The 18,049-nt window shown below is 41.5% G+C and overlaps 2 protein-coding genes across 2 annotated transcripts in view; one reads left to right on the top strand and one right to left on the bottom strand.

Moving 5' to 3' along the window:
* Positions 1-626: 626 nt before the first annotated feature.
* On the bottom strand, positions 627-8,211 carry LOC104428813 (60S ribosomal protein L7-2). The gene is given in 8 exon segments (XM_018866382.2): positions 627-1,098; positions 1,191-1,293; positions 1,372-1,451; positions 1,781-1,838; positions 1,918-1,966; positions 1,969-2,014; positions 2,110-2,302; positions 8,181-8,211. Coding segments are annotated over 7 exon segments (732 nt in total). The 5' UTR covers positions 2,290-2,302; positions 8,181-8,211; the 3' UTR covers positions 627-882.
* A 3,841-nt stretch (positions 8,212-12,052) lies between these two features.
* LOC104424212 (calcium-transporting ATPase 9, plasma membrane-type) overlaps positions 12,053-18,049 on the top strand; it is a 32,262-nt gene continuing 26,265 nt past the window's right edge. Inside the window, 2 exon segments of the mRNA XM_039314840.1 lie at positions 12,053-12,187; positions 12,538-12,813. Coding sequence (XP_039170774.1) covers positions 12,628-12,813 — 186 coding nt within the window. The 5' untranslated portion in view covers positions 12,053-12,187; positions 12,538-12,627.

The following is an 18,049-nucleotide window of genomic DNA, read 5'->3' as shown; positions in this document are numbered from 1 at the left end:
GCACACTAGCACCTTGGTGGAGCGGTGGTGACAAGCTCACTCAACATGCATTATAGCAAGAGCTCCAATCAAATGTTCGATCGCCACAATGGAACTTTTATGGTAACACCCAAAAGTGTTGCCGCCCCCATCCTTTTACTCAGGAAAAGTATAAAAAAAAAAAAAAAAAAAAACAAAGCTAGCCGCAGGGAAAATTTTTGCAGTAAACCAAAAACTGAAAAAACAATTGCCACTCAGTCTTGACTTAATATTGACTAAAGCTTATACGTGACGGCATAAATTCTGGAATTAGCGGTTTATATGCATATGGTTCGGAAGACTAGGCACTAGCAAAGGAGCTGAAGATTTTTCTCCCACACTTCATCACGGCTAGAGAATGTACCCAAAGATCTGGTTACCACAAGGTGGCTTCGTGAATTTGTTAACGCAAGCAATGAGAACTTTGCAATGCTCACTCTTTGGTCTAACTCATCAGGACAAAGAACAACTCGGTCATGCTTATGCACACATTGGTGGCAAGCTTGCAAAAGGGTCAATAAACCCAGTTATAGGATTCGTGAAATTAGCGATGACAGATGAGGCCACCAAAAAGCATACTGTCGTGGCTAAGAAAACCATCCAATATGTACTCAGCACAATAATTCTCATATATATTGTGCCAGTTATAATCCTCTAAACCATCTGCGACTTACCATTAAGGACTAAGGAAAACATGTAACAGCCAAAAGCAAAGCAAAGGATGTATCTCAATTGTCATAGGATAGGATCTCCAAACTTGAGACTCTCTGACTTCAAAACTGAGCAGTCTTAACTCAAAAACGATGTAAAACCAACCAAACGTTCAAAATTCCACATTGAATTTGATCACGGTATAAAAAAAGCTTAATTCATTCTACGGATCAATTCGTTGATATAGTTCTCACGGTTGCCAGCATCTCCACCTTCAACATAATGATTCCTTTTCTTCTTGAGTCCACCCAGTGGTGCCTTGAGCTTAAAGGGCCATAGGAAGTTATTGGCTTCCCTAAAATGAGGTCCCACTGTCATTATCTCATGGATGAGATCTTCCGCGCAGATAATTCCATGTGTACCCAAGGCCTGCTCACCGAAAAGAATGAACCAGGTCTCTCATAAGTCCGGAGAAGCATAGACATCATAAGGCACGAGATGAGATAAGAACAAAAATGGACCTGTTCAATGATGGAGTTGTCCGTCAAAGCAATTCTCTGCTTGTTGAGCTTCCCATAGCCCCTTTTGTATATCAGTTCCCTCACGCTCTTCAAGTTAGGATATCTGAAAACAAGCATATTCACTCAGCGGCCTGACAGGCGACATTGATCTAAATCCAAATTATGGAAGAGAACCACATACCCAAAAGTCACATAGGGTTCGACCCTGTGAAGCATGTTCACGGTTGCTTTATTGACTTTGAGAAACACCCCATTGAAGATCTATATCCAAAGAAAAATAAGTCAAGACAAAGGTAACAAATAGATTTGTTAATTAAAAACACTTTGCTTCTAGCCACCGCACAAAAAGAATAACTTTATAGCCAAAAGAATAGAAAGGTCATTTAAAAACAGATTACTTAGTAACAAACACCAATCGACAATCAAATCCTAGTGAAAAAAAACCGCTGGAACCACATCAAATCAAATTAAGCCATGACAACAACCGAGCCTTCATGTAAGGCTCTTTCACTGCTGAAATAACTTCTTCAAATGCCTCCAGCAATGCAAAGACTGATCTCAATAAGTGATTCAAGACTTGGAAAGATTACCTGTCTTAGTCTTAATAACTGCAAGATCGTTCTCGTTTTTGGGTGCATGGCATTGATACTGAAAGTGAAAGATACTCGCGTAAGAAATTTTGGGAAAAATGTGTTATATTCATATTTGTAAGACGCAGAAGACATACCCACGGATGCGAATGATAAACAAAAGTTTAGCTTCCGGGTCAACGTAAATCCTCCTCTCAACTTTGCTTCACGCTTCAATTGAATTAGCTCCTTTTCCTGGAAAGCCAACACCCAAAGGTCAGCTCCATGGTTGGAAACACAGAATTGTCCAACAACCTTATGAAAACTAGTGTCTATGTCTATGTCTATACCTGCTCAGCATACTCCTTGGCATATTGCTTTGCCCTATTGTAGATCAATTTCCTGTTCTCAGCATTCTTTTGTTTGGCGGATTCAAGCTCTTGCTTTTTAGCCAATGCCCACTCCTCGTTTCTCTTCTGCTTCTTCAATACCGACTCAGGAACGATGGCCTTGACTTTTTCCCCACCCATTTCTCTGCACTCACTGTCAAAACAACAAATATCAGCTATCCTTTCGTTTTCAAGGTTGCACCATCAAATAGTCATTTTGTCAAGCTACATGCAGCAAACAACGGAATAAGGAAAAAATGGTGAAAATTCACGAGTGTATCCTATCCAATTCATAATCACAATTCACAATCAGGATGCTCCGCAAGCAACTGAAAGAGTACTTGAGAACGAGCTTTGCAAATGGAGCGACAACCTGACAACTACAATCCCTTTTAACTATTAAAAGTCGATAGACATCGGATTCGGACAAATTTCGACTCTTCCCATATTCAACCCAGAGAAGGAACATCAAAGAGAACAGAGCCTAACTGCACTCTGCCGCACCAGAAAAAGGGGACAAATTGAACTACAACCACCAGGTCATCGACAATTCCACTCATTCACCAGCAACCCGAGCTCGGCGACCCGAATGCACGTACGAATCGTCAGGCGAGCCACCGACCGGGCGCTTAGAAAACAATACGCAGGCAATGAAAAAAGACCCAAAAAAGAAAAGAAAAAAAAAAGACAGGGCAATAACACCGCGGACTGATCGCAAGACTGCAGAACACGAAGGTTGTAAGCAAGACACGCCGAATCCATCAACCTGGAAACACGAAGTTGGCGCTACTCACCCGGTGGTATCTCTGCGAAGAAGACGACTCGGCGGTGGTGGCCAACGGCAGATTTTTCTCTTTCTCTCTCTCTCTCTCGCAGAAGGAGCCTCTAGGGTTTTTGTAGCGGGTTTTTATGAGGTCGGAGGGAGTCAGTAATCGGACGGCTCTGGATTGCCCTGTGTTCCGAAGGCCTATCTTGTGCGTACGTTGGTTTGAGGGCCGATTTGGGCCTCAAGCCCAATTCAAAGGCTTCCTGTTCAAGAGAACGTTTTCCTTTTTGGTCCCTTTCTTACGGGATAAATGGGGTTTTGCGGTGGTGCAAACTGCAATTTCTGGAAGTTTGGGCCGAGCACTCCTTTAAGGGGGCTTGCCAGTGTTGCTATGTTGCCAATTTATCAATTCCCCTTTGTGGCTCAACGCCTTATAATTTTCTCTGGGTGTCGTTCATGACTAATGTGCACTTATAGACACGGTTGATCAATAAATAATTCGATTTTTGAGATATTGATTGCCTGTCGTGAGAATAATTGATGTGAAATTCGTAACTTTGCCTTATTTCGATTGCTTCACAAATCCTTCTGGGACAATTTATAATTTAACTCGGTTTTTTTTTTCCTTTTTATTGCAATGCTTGGCATTACATGTGTATTATTTTCCCTCTAAAAGGTTATGAAGAGTTAGTTTTTACATTGGGATGCTCATTCCCTACGATTAACCAAATGAAGAGTGTCGACATCATATGCTGTTACAGAGTTCTAATAACTCCATTATCACTCTCCTCCTTCGCTTTGGCCGCATTCAGTTCAACATACACAAAAGTCTTTGGGGCTTTTGAATGCCTTTAAAACGGAGTTTGAGGTATTCAAAAAGGCTGCATTTGGCATTAGCTTTGCCAAGTAGCTTTGAGTGTCAAAAGCCCATTTGCCAAAATATTTGATGTTTGGGAATATTTTTAGACCTACCTTGAAAGAATGCTGGCCTTCCAAAGGCTGAAAGCCCAAGATAGGTCCTAGGTTGTTGCCTTGGGCTTTTGGCATTTTCGGAAGGCTCGATGTCACTGTTCATCTTATTCTTCATCAATCTCATATGTCAGGCGGCGAGGTTGTGATTGGTCAGTGACGGGCTAGAGAGAGGTCGGCATGGTCGTGGCACCCCGGCAACCGTCGCCGACCAATTGCACGACCCAAATTTGGGTGGCGCGACCTTGTCGCAACCCAGATCTGGGTCGTGTCAGTTACCTAAGTCATAATGAGGTCGGTCGCCGCAATCTCCAACGACCCACAACCTCGCTGCAACCCAGATCTAGGTTGCGGAGGTCGTGGCGACCCAGGCCACCCACTATAACGTCACATCGACCCAGATGCGGAGAGGTCTGTCGTCGTGACCTCCGGCGACTCACGACCTCACTACGACCCATATTTGGGTCACGGAGGTCGCCGAAGGTCATGGCGACCCAGGTGACTCATGACCTCATCGCAACCTAGATTTGGGTTGTGGAGGTTGCCTGGGTCGCGACACGGCGAGGGTTGCCACGACCCTCGCCGCATGGTGAGTCTAGCCGGACACTGCCCTTTGCCGAGCCACCTCCCCCTCGTTGGATTGCCTACCCTTCGTCGGCAATGACCGGCAAAGCTCTTGGTCGGCAATAATCGACGAAGCCTTGGCCAGCCAACTCTCTCTTCTTCTTTTTTTAATAACAAAAGCTTTTTGCAAATTTAATCTACCCAAACACTACTTTACTTAAAGATACTTCACAATGGATTTTTACAAATAGATTTACCAAACACACTTTACATTTTGAAAAATCTTTAAGTCAAGAGTCTTTACATTTTTTTTCAATGACCTTTTCTAAAAGTCTTCCCCCAAAAGTCTCCCAACCCCAATGCAAGCTACACCTAACATTAGCCTCCGGCAGCTTTTAGAGTTAATGGACGTCTTTTTTCCATGTCAACTTTGCTTTCCTGCTCATCGAACGCGGGGGATTCAGATGGAAGAAAGCGCGTCAAAACTTTCGGTTTTCTTCACGCGGGAGACGCAAGTGTTTTTTTGGGGCGAGTGAAGTCAAAGAGCAGCACATGCGCGTGCACTTACTTTTTATCTACCGCCATCCATAAGAGGATTCACGCGCTTTTGCTTTCTTACTTTTTTTTATTTTTATGTTTTTCTCTTTAACGACAGCGGCGTGTGATTTTTGTCGTCAATTCTTTTTAGTACTACGATTTTTGTCCTCCATGCACGAGGCAAGCGAAGTGTGACCGTCCAGTTTTCTGACAATGTCAGATTCGATTCGAGGTTTATTCTGAGATTCCTGATGGCGGGAATTGGACGCTGCTCGAGCGCAACCCTATTCCTTTTTCTGCAATTAGAATTGTCAATCCAACCCCTTAGACCAGTTCTGTTGTAAAATTGAATTTCTTTTTTGTTAATATTATTTTATTCATAGTCTTTGCTGATCCTACTCTATTCATAGTCTAATTATTCTACCTCATCGTGGAGTGTGGAAGTCAAAATCTACACCAAATGCTAAATTGTTCCCATTCCAAATTCGAATCCCCTACTTCTCTTTTTCTCTGTGAAAATGGTGATTATTAATTAAGCAACGTGATTGATTTGACTTAAGTACAATTTGACAATATTAATAGAAATCTGATGTCGAATTATTTATTTTTCACGTCATTATTTAGAATATTGGGTTTGAAGAAATTTTCAAGTTACAAGTTTTCATGGAAAAAGATGAAACATTGGTCCTTAGATATTGACTCGTTCTATGACGGGATGGTTTGACTATTAGTTCCGAACTAGTAGGACTAGATCACTCACCATGATTGCGCCTAAAATCAAGCGGCATTTGTCAAATGTTCTCACCACGCATTACTATCAATCACATTATTGCTAACTAACCTTGTCAATATGGGTCATAAATTTATAGGCTGAGTTGTTATATTAGTTATTTATATTCTGTAGATGAGTCTTAAATGGATTTAGAATGATGAAACCCAAAGTAACACGAGTGTTAAATGTGTTTATAACTTAGATCCAACTTACATTCATAACTCTCTCTCCCTTACTCAATTTGCACTTGCTCACTTCCATTCAAGTCTAAGTGTTTCTTGATTAAGTTATATATATATTTTAACTATATGGGTCAGATGTGGTATGTATTGAGTAAGAGTCACTTGTCAAAACGGATTTCAATGAGATCATTTTCGACCAAACCTGAGCTTGACTCGATCATGTCATAATAAGGAGTATTTTATTATCGCGTGGAAAATCTGAGGTCGGCCTCTAGAAACACGGCCGGATTTAGGGACAAAAGGGTGCCGGGCTCCTCAACACCGCAGGTTGCGGGGACAATTTAGTACTTGCTGTTTCCCACTGGGGGAGGTCGACGTAATTCTTCTTGCATGGATTTTACATTAAGGTCTCTCACTTGACCCACCCTTGACAACGAACCCCGTATTAATTAAGTTCTAAAACACATTTTAAAAAAACAGAAGAAGAAAAAGACCAAGAATGTCGACGTTTTAAACATATTTTATATTACACATATTTTATTGATTAAAGCGGTGCGATTCCAATAGGAGATACTATGGCTGGCCAAAAGAGGAGACGATCTACCTGCTCTCGGATTTATCGCTGAAGGCGCTTGAACCAATAAAAAAAAAAATGACAGCATTTTCCTTAGCTTTTGCAGGTGGGGAGGCAGACGAAGCTTCGGGGAAGCTTCGCGCCAAATTATCGTGCGTCTGTTGCATTGTCTTACTTTTTATATTTTTATTCGATCCAGAATTCTTAGATTTGTTAACCCAATGGCTTCACCCAGAATTCGATCCAGAATTCTTAGATTTGTTAACCCAATGGCTTCACCCAGAATCTTCGCAGTAGCTCTGTTGTTCCTCCTTTTGATCTTCTGGTCACTAGTAAGTTCTAGTGTTAAAAGAGTCTTTTGTCTTGGACTTTTTTGTTTTCCTCTCAAAATCACATTAATTGCGGTTCGTTCTTAGTTAACAGCTCCAAAAATTTGAGATCCTTTCGGCTCGGGTTTTGATCTCATGCTCTGTTTCTTGAATTTGCAGGTGCAAATTCGACCATACGGGTCAACGTGTGCATTTTTATGGTCTGGCTAGGTATTCTCTTCGGTGCTGAAGAGATTTGATCACTTTCGTTTCGCATTAGAAATCATATTTTTGTCTTTCGTTTTGGTACGAAATGCTGTCAACACAATATTATTTCAAATTTTTGTCTTTTGTTTTGGTGCGAAATGCTGTCAACACTATTATTTGATTGTATCTACAGTGGAATTTCATGTAACCATCCAAGCACTATGTGAGGATTCAAAGTCAAGTCATTCTTCCAAAATAACAAAGGTCTTTGAAGTTATCAAGTAAGTCTGTATCAAATAAGGTCCTGACTCGCCAGCCTATCAATGAGCACTTGCATCTCACATGTCACTCCCCAACCATGATGAGGCATTTTCCTTCGGGGCAATTTTTTTCCTCCTTCCTTCCTTTCCGTCTTTTTTCGGTTCTATTGGAATATAATACGCGAAAATGATGATTTTTAAATTTATGTCAACGCGAAATTACAAAAAGTAATAGATCGGAAATTTACGTAGTTCGATCGAATATTGATATTTATATCCAATCAATTATAATTGAAGAATCAAAGTTTATAATTGCTTATCACTCTCAAATTTTTCCACGATTAAATTTAAGCTCAAACTCAAAATAATTATTTGAACATAAACTCACTCCACAAAATTACCGCAAAAAAAAAAAAAACTCTAGGACAAAATTAGGAACTCCGGCGTCTTTGGTCCACGTACTTGGCGTTCCTAGCCAATTCATAATCACAACTCGCAATCCAGATGCTCCGCAAGCAACTAAAAGCTTTGCAAATGGAGCGACAACCCGACAACTACAATCCCTTTTAACTATTACTAGTCGATAGACATCGGATTCGAACAAAGAGAACAGAGCCTAACTGCACTCTGCCGCGCCAAAAAAAGGGGACAAATTGAACTACAACCACGAGCTCATCGACAATTTCACTCATCCGCCAGGAGCCCGAGCTCGGCCACCGACCGGGCGCTTAGAAAACAATACGCAGGCAATTGAAAAAAGGACCCAAAAAAAAAAAAAAAAAAAAGGCAGGGCAATAACGCCGCGGACTGATCGCAAGACTGCAGAACACGAAGGTTGTAAGCAAGACACGCCGAATCCATCAACCTGGAAACACAAAGTGGGCGCTACTCACCGGGTGGTATCTCTGCGAAGAAGACGACTCGGCGGTGGTGGCCAGCACCAGCAGCAAGATGCTTCTCTCTCTCTTTCGGAGGAGGAACGTCTAGGATTTTTGCAGCGGGTTTTTATGAGGTCGGGGGAAGTCAGTAATCGGACGGCTCTGGATTGCCCTGTGTCCCGATTTGGGCCTCAAGCCCAATTCAAAGGCTTCCCGTTAAAGAGAACGTTTCCCCTTTTGGTCCCTTTCTTTCGGGAAAAGAGGGGTTTTGCGGTGGTGCAAACTCCGTGGAGGGGCTTTTGCTAGTGTTGCTATGTTGCGAATTTATCAATTCCCTTCTGTGGCCCAACTCTCGTGATTTTCTTTGGATTTCGTTAATGGGTGCCCGGGAGCACTTGTAAAGATAGTTGATCAAAGAATAATCGATGTGATATTCGTAACTTTTTGCCTTATTTCGATTGCTTCAAACAAACTCAGTTTTTTTTTTTTTTTTTTTAAATTATTGCGATGTTTGGCATTGCGTATGTATTATTTTCCCTTGTAAAAGGTTACAAAAAGTTACTTTTTACATCGGGATGTTTATTCACTAGAATTAACCAAATGAAGGGTGTCGACATTACATGCTGTTAGGGAGTTCTAATTACTCCATTATGGCTCTCCTCTTTCGTTTCGGTGCATTTGTTTCCATATTCATAAAGGTTCTTGGGGCTTCCAAATGTCTTTGAAATGGAGCCGAGGTGTTCTATTCAAAATTGTCATCTTCAAAGTCTCGCAGCCCAATGCAAGCTGCCTCCGGCAGCTTTTAGAGTTGATGGACGCTTTCTTTTTTCCCCTGTCAACTTTGCTTTCCTACTCATCGAATGGAACGCGGGGGATTCAAATAGAAGAAAGCGCGTAGAAATTTTTCGGTGCCCCGCCCCCGTGAAGCATCGGTTTTGCTTCACGCGGGAAACGCAAGCTTTTTTTATTAGGACTGGGCCCACGGCCGGCGAGTGAAGTCAGAGAGGCGTGCGCCTGCACTTACTTTCATCAACCGCCATCCATAAGATTCACGCGCTTTTGCTTTGTCACTTTTTATTATTTCTTTTTAATGTTTTTATGTTTGTCGTTAATTCTTTTTAGTACTGCGATTTTTGTCCTCCAACGCGAAGTGTGACCGTTCAGTTTCTTTTACAGTATCAGATTCGATTCGAGGTTTATCCTGAGATTGCTTATGGCGGGAATTGGACGCTGCTTGAGCATAACTCCTTTTTCCTTAGACCAGAACAAATCGAATTTCTTTTTTGGCGATCATATTCTATTCTTAATCTTTGTCGATGCTACTCTATTTATAGTCTAATTATTCTACCTCATTGTGGGGTGTAGAAGTCAGAATCCTACGCTGGATGCTAAATTGTCCTTATCTCGATTCTCTTAAAAAATAGAGATTTAAACTTTCTACCTCTTTTTCTCTTTCTCTGTGAAAATGGTAACCATTTAGGCAAATCCCAAGAATTAAGCAACACAATTGATTTGGCATTATTAATGGAAATTTGATATTTAATTATTTATTTCACGCGTCATTATTTAGAATAGGAAAATTACACAAATAGTCCCTATATTTTCACTCAATATCAATTTCGTTCTGAGCTGCTTTCGATCGGCTCAATTTGGTTCTGACTATTGATAAAATGTCGATATAGGCCTAAACCCGAATGGCTCGATTTGGTCCTGAACTATTAATAAAATGTCCGTCTAGTGCGAACTTTCGATCGGCTCAAGTTGTCCTGAACTATGATGAAATGTCCGATCTAGTCCTTCGTTACTATTTTTCTTTTTTTCCTTTTTTCCTCTTTTTTTCCCTTTTTTCCTTTTTTTTTTTTTCGCTTTCCCTCCGCCGGAGCCGGCGGGGCGGCATCCGGGGAGCCCCTCGCCGACGCCGGCGAGCTCTCCCTCGCGGATCCGGCGAGGGGCCGTCCTCGCGGCGTCTGCGAGGGAGAGCCCCTCGGCGGCGTCGGCGAGGGCGAGGGCGAGGGGCTCCCTCGCCGCGTCCCCGCAGATCTCCGGCGAGGGCCGTCCTCGCGGCGTCTCGCGCGGGCTCTCCCTCGCGGATCTGCGAGGAGAGCCCCTCGCCGCTGCGAGGGGACGCGGCGAGGGGCTCTCCCTCGCGGCCGCCGGCGAGGACGGCCCTCGCCCGGATCTGCGAGGGGCCGTCCTCGCCGGCGTCGCGCGGCTCTCCCTCGCCGGATCTGCGAGGGAGAGCCCTCGCCGCTGCGGGACGCCGCGAGGCGAGCCCCTCGCCCTCGCCCTCGCCGACGCCGGCGAGGGCTCTCCCTGCAGACGCCGGCGGGACGGCCCCTCGCCCATCTGCGGGGAGAGCCCCTCGCCGGCGTCGGGCGAGGCTCCCTCGCAAGATCGGCGAGGACTCGCCGCTGCGAGGGACGCCGGCGGGGCCCTCGCCGATCCGGCGAGGGCTCCCTCGCAGGGGAGCCCTCTGCCGCAAGGCAGGAAAAAAAAAAAAAAAAAAAGGGAAAAAAAAAGGAAAAAAAGGAAAAAAAGGAAAAAAGGAAAAAAAAAGAAAAATAGTAACGAAGGACTAGATCGGACATTTCATCATAGTTTAGGGACCAACTTGAGTCGATCGAAAGTTCATGGACTAAATCGGACATTTTATTAATAGTTCAAAGACCAAATTGAGCCATTCGAAAGTTTAGGGACTAGAAATGACATTTTATCAATAGTTCGAGGACCAAATCGGTACCCGATCGAAAGTTCAGGGACGAAATTGGACATTGAGTGAAAATATAGGGACTATTTGTGACATTTTCCCTTTAGAATATGAGGTTTGAAGAAATTTTCAAGTTACAAGTTTTCGTGGAAAAAAGATAAAAACATTGGTCCTTAGACATTGACTCGCTTTATGACAAGTTGGTTTGATTATTAGTTTTGAACTATTACGACCAAATTACTTGCCATGAATGTACCTAAAATCAAGCAGCATTTTTCTCATGTTCTCACTGCACATTACCATCAATCACATCATTGTTAACTAATCTTGTCAATATGGGTCATGAATTTATAGGCCGAGTTATTATATGAGTTATTTATATTATGTAAATGGGTCTTAAATGGATTTAAAATGATGAAACCAAAAATAACACCGAGTGTCAAGTGTGTTTATAATTTACTTAGATCCAACCTATATTCATGACTATCTCTCCCTTACTCAATTTGCGCTTGCTCACTTTCATTTGGATCTAAGTGTTTCTCGATTAAGATAATATATATTTTGATTACATGGGTTGGATGGGGTATGTATTGAGTAAGAGTTACTTGTCAAAACAAATTGAAATAGGTCAACTTCAATGAGATCATTTTTCAACCAACCTAACCAACCCAAGCTCAACTCGATCCACCCGTTCAACGGGTTTTATTGTTGACCGTGTCTTAAGAAGTATATATTATTATCGCGCGGAAAATCTGATGTTGGCCTCTAGAAACGCGGCCCGATTTAGGGACGAAAGGGGCCCGGGCTCTTCAACACCGCAGGTTGCGGGATCAGTTTAGTACTTACTGTTGTTTCCAACTGGGGGAGGTCGACGACGTAATTCTTCTTGCATGGACTTTCTACACTAAGGTCTCCCATTTGACCCACCTTTGACAAAGAGCCCCGTATTATTTAAGTTCCAGAACACATTTACAAAAAGAAAAAAAAGAAGAAAAGGCCAAGAATGTCGACGTTTTAAACCTATTTTATACTACACATATTTTATTGATTAAAACGTCGTGATTCCGATACAAGACACGGAGATGATTTAAAAATAGAAAAAGTAAAAGACAATGCAACATGGAGGGACGCACGATAATTTGCCGCGGAAGCTTCCTCGCACTCCCCCCCGCCCACCTGCAAAGCTAAGGAAAATGCTGTCCTTTCTTTTTTCATTCAAGCGCGTTCGGAGATAAATTGAAGAGCAGGTGGATCGTCTTCTCTTTTGGCCAACCATTCCTTCGATCCGGAGACCTGGAATTCTCCTCCGTTGACGGTAATCTCCACCTCCTCGTCCTCCGCTATTCTCGTCGGCGGTGATTTTGTCCCCGCCTCGCGGCAGCTCAGCTCGGTTTTTATCTGCTGTTCCTGCGTGTGTTTGTTCGAGAGTCTGTTTGCTCCTATTTTCGCTGCGAACCCTAAAGTCGCTGCCGCCAAATGTTGGCCCGATTGCACCGCTATCACCTTCGTTTGTTATCATCAGACATCTGCGCCGTTGCGCATTTGCCGTGCTCGTTCCGTCGGCCTCGTTGTTTCTTCTGCTCCTGCTGTCTGTAGTTGTACTAGTCTCTTTTTCTCTATCTTTTGTCTGCGTTTGATCCTGATTCGTGCTTCTTTCGTCACGAGGTGGTGGCCCTGGATGAGCCCCTAGTGTTTCTCACTGGGGCGTGCCATCTCTCCTTGCGACAGTGTTTAGCTTTCGGATTCGTTATCACTATGAGTACCCCGTCGTCGAACGGGCCCTTGCCCGGCTTGCCGGCCTCCGGCCTGAAGCATGATGTGGAGGCGGGCCGGTGCTCCACCAAAGAAGATGATGACGAAGACAGAGTTTCGTCCTCGCCTGGTCCTTTCGACATCACGCATACCAAGAATGCCTCCATAGAGACTCTCAAAAGATGGAGGGTAACCCCTCATTTCTTATTTTGCTGCTCCTCTTTTATTCGTGGTGGTTGTCGATGTACATCACGTGTACGTGTTTTTTCTATATGCCGTTGTCTCGATGATTATTTGTCTGCTATTGTGCTGGAGAGTGCCATGAGAAATCCTTCCCAACGGTTGCAGTCCGATCAATGCGAAACTTACGATTATATAGCCAATCTACCTGACTCGGCAAATGGTCAAAACTCATTCATTTGCTTACATTTTGTATGAATCGCTACTTGTGCTCCTCATGCTCAGTACACTGCATGTAGGTTACTGCTATTTCAGGCTAATGCAATACCATCTTCATTCAATTGCAATGTCTCACAACGCAATGGGCATGTAGTAAGTGCGAATTATGATATAACACTCGTTGTTTGCTTGAATGCTAAGGGGTTAATGACACCACAAGCACCCCAAATTTTGCCCATCTTACGATAGATCACCCAAACTTTCTTTAATTTAATCGAGCACCTCAACTTTTCAAATGTGGATCAATATGGAAACTCCTATTAAAACCACGGAAGGAATGCCGCCATTGACTGTATGTATCATGTCTGATGTGGTCTCTTGGAACGATGCCATGTCATTAGGGACATATTGGATGGCGAAGATCGTCCAAGTCAGCACTATCTCTCTCTATCTCTCCTCATCACCCAACATGTATATGTAGATAAAATCATATTCGCTTGGTAGGCGAGCCATGTTAGTAATGGGGCTTAACCTTTGTAAAGCGAGCCACCTCAGCAAAATCACATGACACGGTTTACTTTAAAAAGGCCTCATATTGAGTCAAATTTCATGATTGAACAAAAACTAAGTTCAAGTAGTTGATTGTAAAATGGATAAATGTTCAGGTACTTGTGGGGTCATCGGCCTTTGTATTGAAGAACCTATTGACATGTTGCTGTAGTTCCTATTTCAGGGGACCCGATCCATTCGGTAGAGAAAAAGGAAAACATGATTGTATAGGGTTATTTTGCAATTTGACATGTGATTATTTTGAAGAGCGTCTGTATAGAACTTGTTCCTTAGCTTTGAGTTCTCCGTGTTTGTAGAAGGAATGCAAACGTTTCCATGGGCAAAAATTAGATGAAGACACTTTGGTTGTTGAGGGAACTGATGAGGGCTGAGTTGGATTAGCTCAAAAATCCTTAAGTATTTGCACATAAGCATTGCACAAACCAAATCTAGGAACTATGAGTCTTACTTATAAGTCTCATAGACTCTATGAAACTTAATGGTGAGGTATTAATCTAAAGGAGTATATGATCAATGTTGCACAATTGACTAGACTTCTAGTTGATTTTGTGTTAATGTACGGACCATCTTTGTGCCTCCTTTATTTCTCTTTCCCCATGCATGTTACCATGCTCATAGCCAAAATGAGTATGTTTTGGGAAATATGCAAGATTTGATCAGTCAGTGACTCTATCTGGAAGTTGGTGTGTCACTTTATGTGTTTAAGATATAGGACATCTTCTAAGGGGTTTGGACATGTAAGATGACAGATTTTTTGCTGCACAACAAGAAATTGCAACATTATGAGATTGACTCAAGTGGAAAAAGAGTTGGGCTGATGGAGATCCTTGAAGTATCCATGCAAATTCCAAACAAGATCTCTGGAGCATAAGAACATAGAAAAATATTAGGAACGAATTCATTTCATTGTTGTAGTTGGCATTGTCCAAATGGACTGGTTAGAGGTACCGGAGATTACGCATGAACTTCAAAGTGATTAAATGAAACATATTGGTTTTACACCAACTCAAGATGTTGTTCAATCTTGTGAGAATTTGATGAGATAAAAAGCATGTTTTTTTTTTTTTTTTGGTAAGATAAGATTTGTATTAACTTTCAACCAAAAACACTATTCTAAAGGCTTCAAAAGAGTGGTATTAGATGAAAACGGGTGGCATTAATATTTAATTATTCCAACAATCTTCCTCATGTTTAATCTAGTCTTTTTATCTAGTATTAAGCATAAACATATTTAATTGGGGTGGTAAATGAGGCTTGGAAAAATTTGAATTCTAGATCTCTAGCTCTCGACACCCAAAAAAATTACTATGCATGAGAATTTGGTAAAAGAGGCTTGGAAAGACAAGCTCGTTACTATGTGAGAATTTGGTGGATTTTAAAAACTATTTTTAGATTATTAGATGAAGGTGTGATTTAATATTTAATTATTCCAACAAATTTGTTATGAGCTTGTTCAAGAGATTCGATTCATTAAGTAGTGAATTGAATTCAATCAATTCAATTACACATGAAGAAAATTTTTCAAGTCAATAATAATAGAGATAAGTGCATTGGGAGTTTTAGAACTTGTCATGAAAATGCAATTAAGTCTTAAAATTTGTCACGAAAGTTTAATCAAGTTTTAAAACTTTCAAAAAGTTCAATTAAGTTCTAAAACTTGTCTTGAAAGTATAATCGGATTGTAAAATTTTCAAAAAGTGTAATCAATAAAAAGACTTAGATTGGATCAATTTGACAAATTTTAGGACTTAATTGTACATTTTTAAAAGTTTTAGAATTTAATTGCATTTTGTGACAAGTTTTAGGACTTAATTGTATTTTTTGAAAGTTTTTGATTCAATTGCATTTTCATGACAAATTTTAGGACTTTCAATACACTTATCCCAAAATAATAAAGGTTGACAATGCTGTACAGTTTGAAGCTTTGAGTTGTCAAGTATCAATTTGTGCACAAAATGAGTTAGTAGAAATAGAAATGCTCCATTGGATTTGCATACACGAAAAGGCATACGATGGAATGACTGCATCTGAAGAAAAGTTGGCATGGCTTCAATTGAGGATAAAAAAACTCATCCGAGTAAGATATATTGGGAGATGTGAAACAATGGAGGGCTAGATTGGGAGATGTGAAACAATGGAGGGTTTGGGAGGATGATGTGATGTCACGATGGAGATGTTTGGAGAAAGTCGAAAAATATGTGGATGGATACTCTAAGAAAAGATGGTTGAGCACTTGGATGGAGGACCAAGTGCAATGGCATAATTAGATCCAAGTACTTGACCTAACTAAGTGAGAAAATAGCTCTTTTGCCATAGCTGTGGATTGAAGTGCACATTGGTTCTTTTTCCTTGGTTAGCTAAAACCATAATCAAAGGGTGTTACTGCCAACTTGCATACATCCTCCACAGTTGAGAATTAGACGAAATTGTGTGTAAGTGGAATTTTGTCATTGGGGAGAAGGAAAATAGAATGCAAGAAGTTGGTTGTACTTTTAACACGCATAGTACTACACCATAGTAGCTAGACTAGAAGCATTTTTAATTGCCTTCATGTCGGGGATTAAGGGTGTGTGTGGCGACACTTTTGTTTTCTATCTCTTGCTCTTTTCTTTTTTTCCTTTTCTTGTATCGTCTAAAATTTGACTTGTATTAACTTCAAAAATCAAAATCCTTAAAATACAAATAGTGATAAGTAGAGTCATTTAGAATTTTTTTTTTTGCATAATTTATTGAAGTTACATAATATTTTTGTTTGAAAAATCTAAGAGGCGAAGCGACATCGAATGATTGCCTTCTATAAGTTCCTAGTATGGCGCCAGAGACACCCAAGGTAGTGTTGGTGGGGGCCATAACTAGTAAATCAACGAATCTTTGATGCAAAACTTTGTTATATTTTCCAATCTCAAAAATCAGTCAAAATATTTCTCTTGCTTTTTATGGCCTCATCACCTTGACCCCATGACCTTAAGTTACTTGTTCACTTCTAGGCCATGATCGATAGGGGTGATCGGTTTCTGGTCGAGTCTGATTCCAAGGTGGAATCTGGAACCGGGGACTGGATCGGTCCAATGGAATCAATCACTTATTTTTTTCCATTACTTGGAATTGGACTGAAATAGTGTTTAGTTCACATTTACTAATTTTTTTTTGAAGAAATAATAAAATAAAAAAGTATATTTAGTTGGTCCGGTCCGGTTCTCCTTGGAACTAGGAACAGGACTGCCCAGACATTGATTCCACTTTTAGGAACTACCTCCCGAGGAGATCATTGGTTTCCACTTTAAGGAACTGGGAATGGTCTATTTTGCACACCCCTAATGACCAACCCTTATGGCCACATGTCTTAGCACCTTCAAATAAATGAGAGCAAAGTTTGTTCTTTTATTCAATTCAAATAGGTCTTCTATTTTGAAAAATATCAATTTTCCTAAGAGTGGTTAAACCAAAAGTAGTTGATAGCAGAAATAACGTGCATTTAACACCTCCATCTAATGGCTTTGTTAGAAAATCCAATAAAAAAGCTTAGGCCGTGTTAACACCTAAATTTTGACGACCTAGTCATGGATTTTTTGCATAAAAAAAGGAGTTAATTTTAACCCCTAAAAAAAGAAGGAATCAGAACAAATAAAATGAATAAAAGGAAAATGAGGGGACGATCAGTCTGATTTGGTTATGAATGGAATGTGGAAATTCTGATTAGCCATCTTTGCTCCGGCAAATATTCAAATCATAGTAAATGTGGAAGCAAATTCTCGATCAAATAAATTTGATAAATAAAAAAAGCAATGAGTTTGATAAAAGGAAAGGAATTGAAACATCCAAGGAAAAATCAAGCCGATTGCAAGATTTTGCTCCAATTTGCAGACCATAAATTGAGGCAACGAAGAAAGAAAGCTCAAAAATTGCCATGGAAGATGGTGCTCGGAACCACTATAAAAGAGACCAAATTTTGTGAAAAAATGGTAGGCCACACAATCGATACATACGGCCACAATTCTGAAAAGAGGACTTCGGCACGCAGAGAGAGCTTTAGAGAGAAAGAGCCAAAAGAAGAAATCATGGAGGCCAGCAAATCAGAATTTCAAAGCACGCATACACGTGAGATAGGAGAGAGATAGAGTGCTCCGCCAAGCTTGGTCGAGAGTCCCTTGCCATGCGAGGTTCGCCAGCCATATCACTGCGCTCTCATGCTCACGACGCTGCCCCCACACTGCGAGACCGCCACCGGGACGAGCTGTTGCACTAGCATCCTCAGCTGCGTCGTGATCCCTTCTGACGAAGCATCCGCGAGCCACGAGTCCCAGCTTGCGCCCAAGTTCAATCCCACGATTTGCTCCGCCTTGACGCTCATCCAAGCAATACGTGGCGGTGGGTACATTAAAAAAAACTACAAAGATGTGTGCTGATCAAAAAGCAAGGAACACATCCACACGTCTGAAGAAAAGAGGTGAGAGCC

This window comes from Eucalyptus grandis, chromosome 6 (assembly GCF_016545825.1).
Source record: "Eucalyptus grandis isolate ANBG69807.140 chromosome 6, ASM1654582v1, whole genome shotgun sequence".
Classification (NCBI taxonomy): Eukaryota; Viridiplantae; Streptophyta; class Magnoliopsida; order Myrtales; family Myrtaceae; genus Eucalyptus; species Eucalyptus grandis.
The sequence above is the reverse complement of the archived record's forward strand: the minus strand, read 5'-3'. Positions and strand labels throughout refer to the sequence as shown.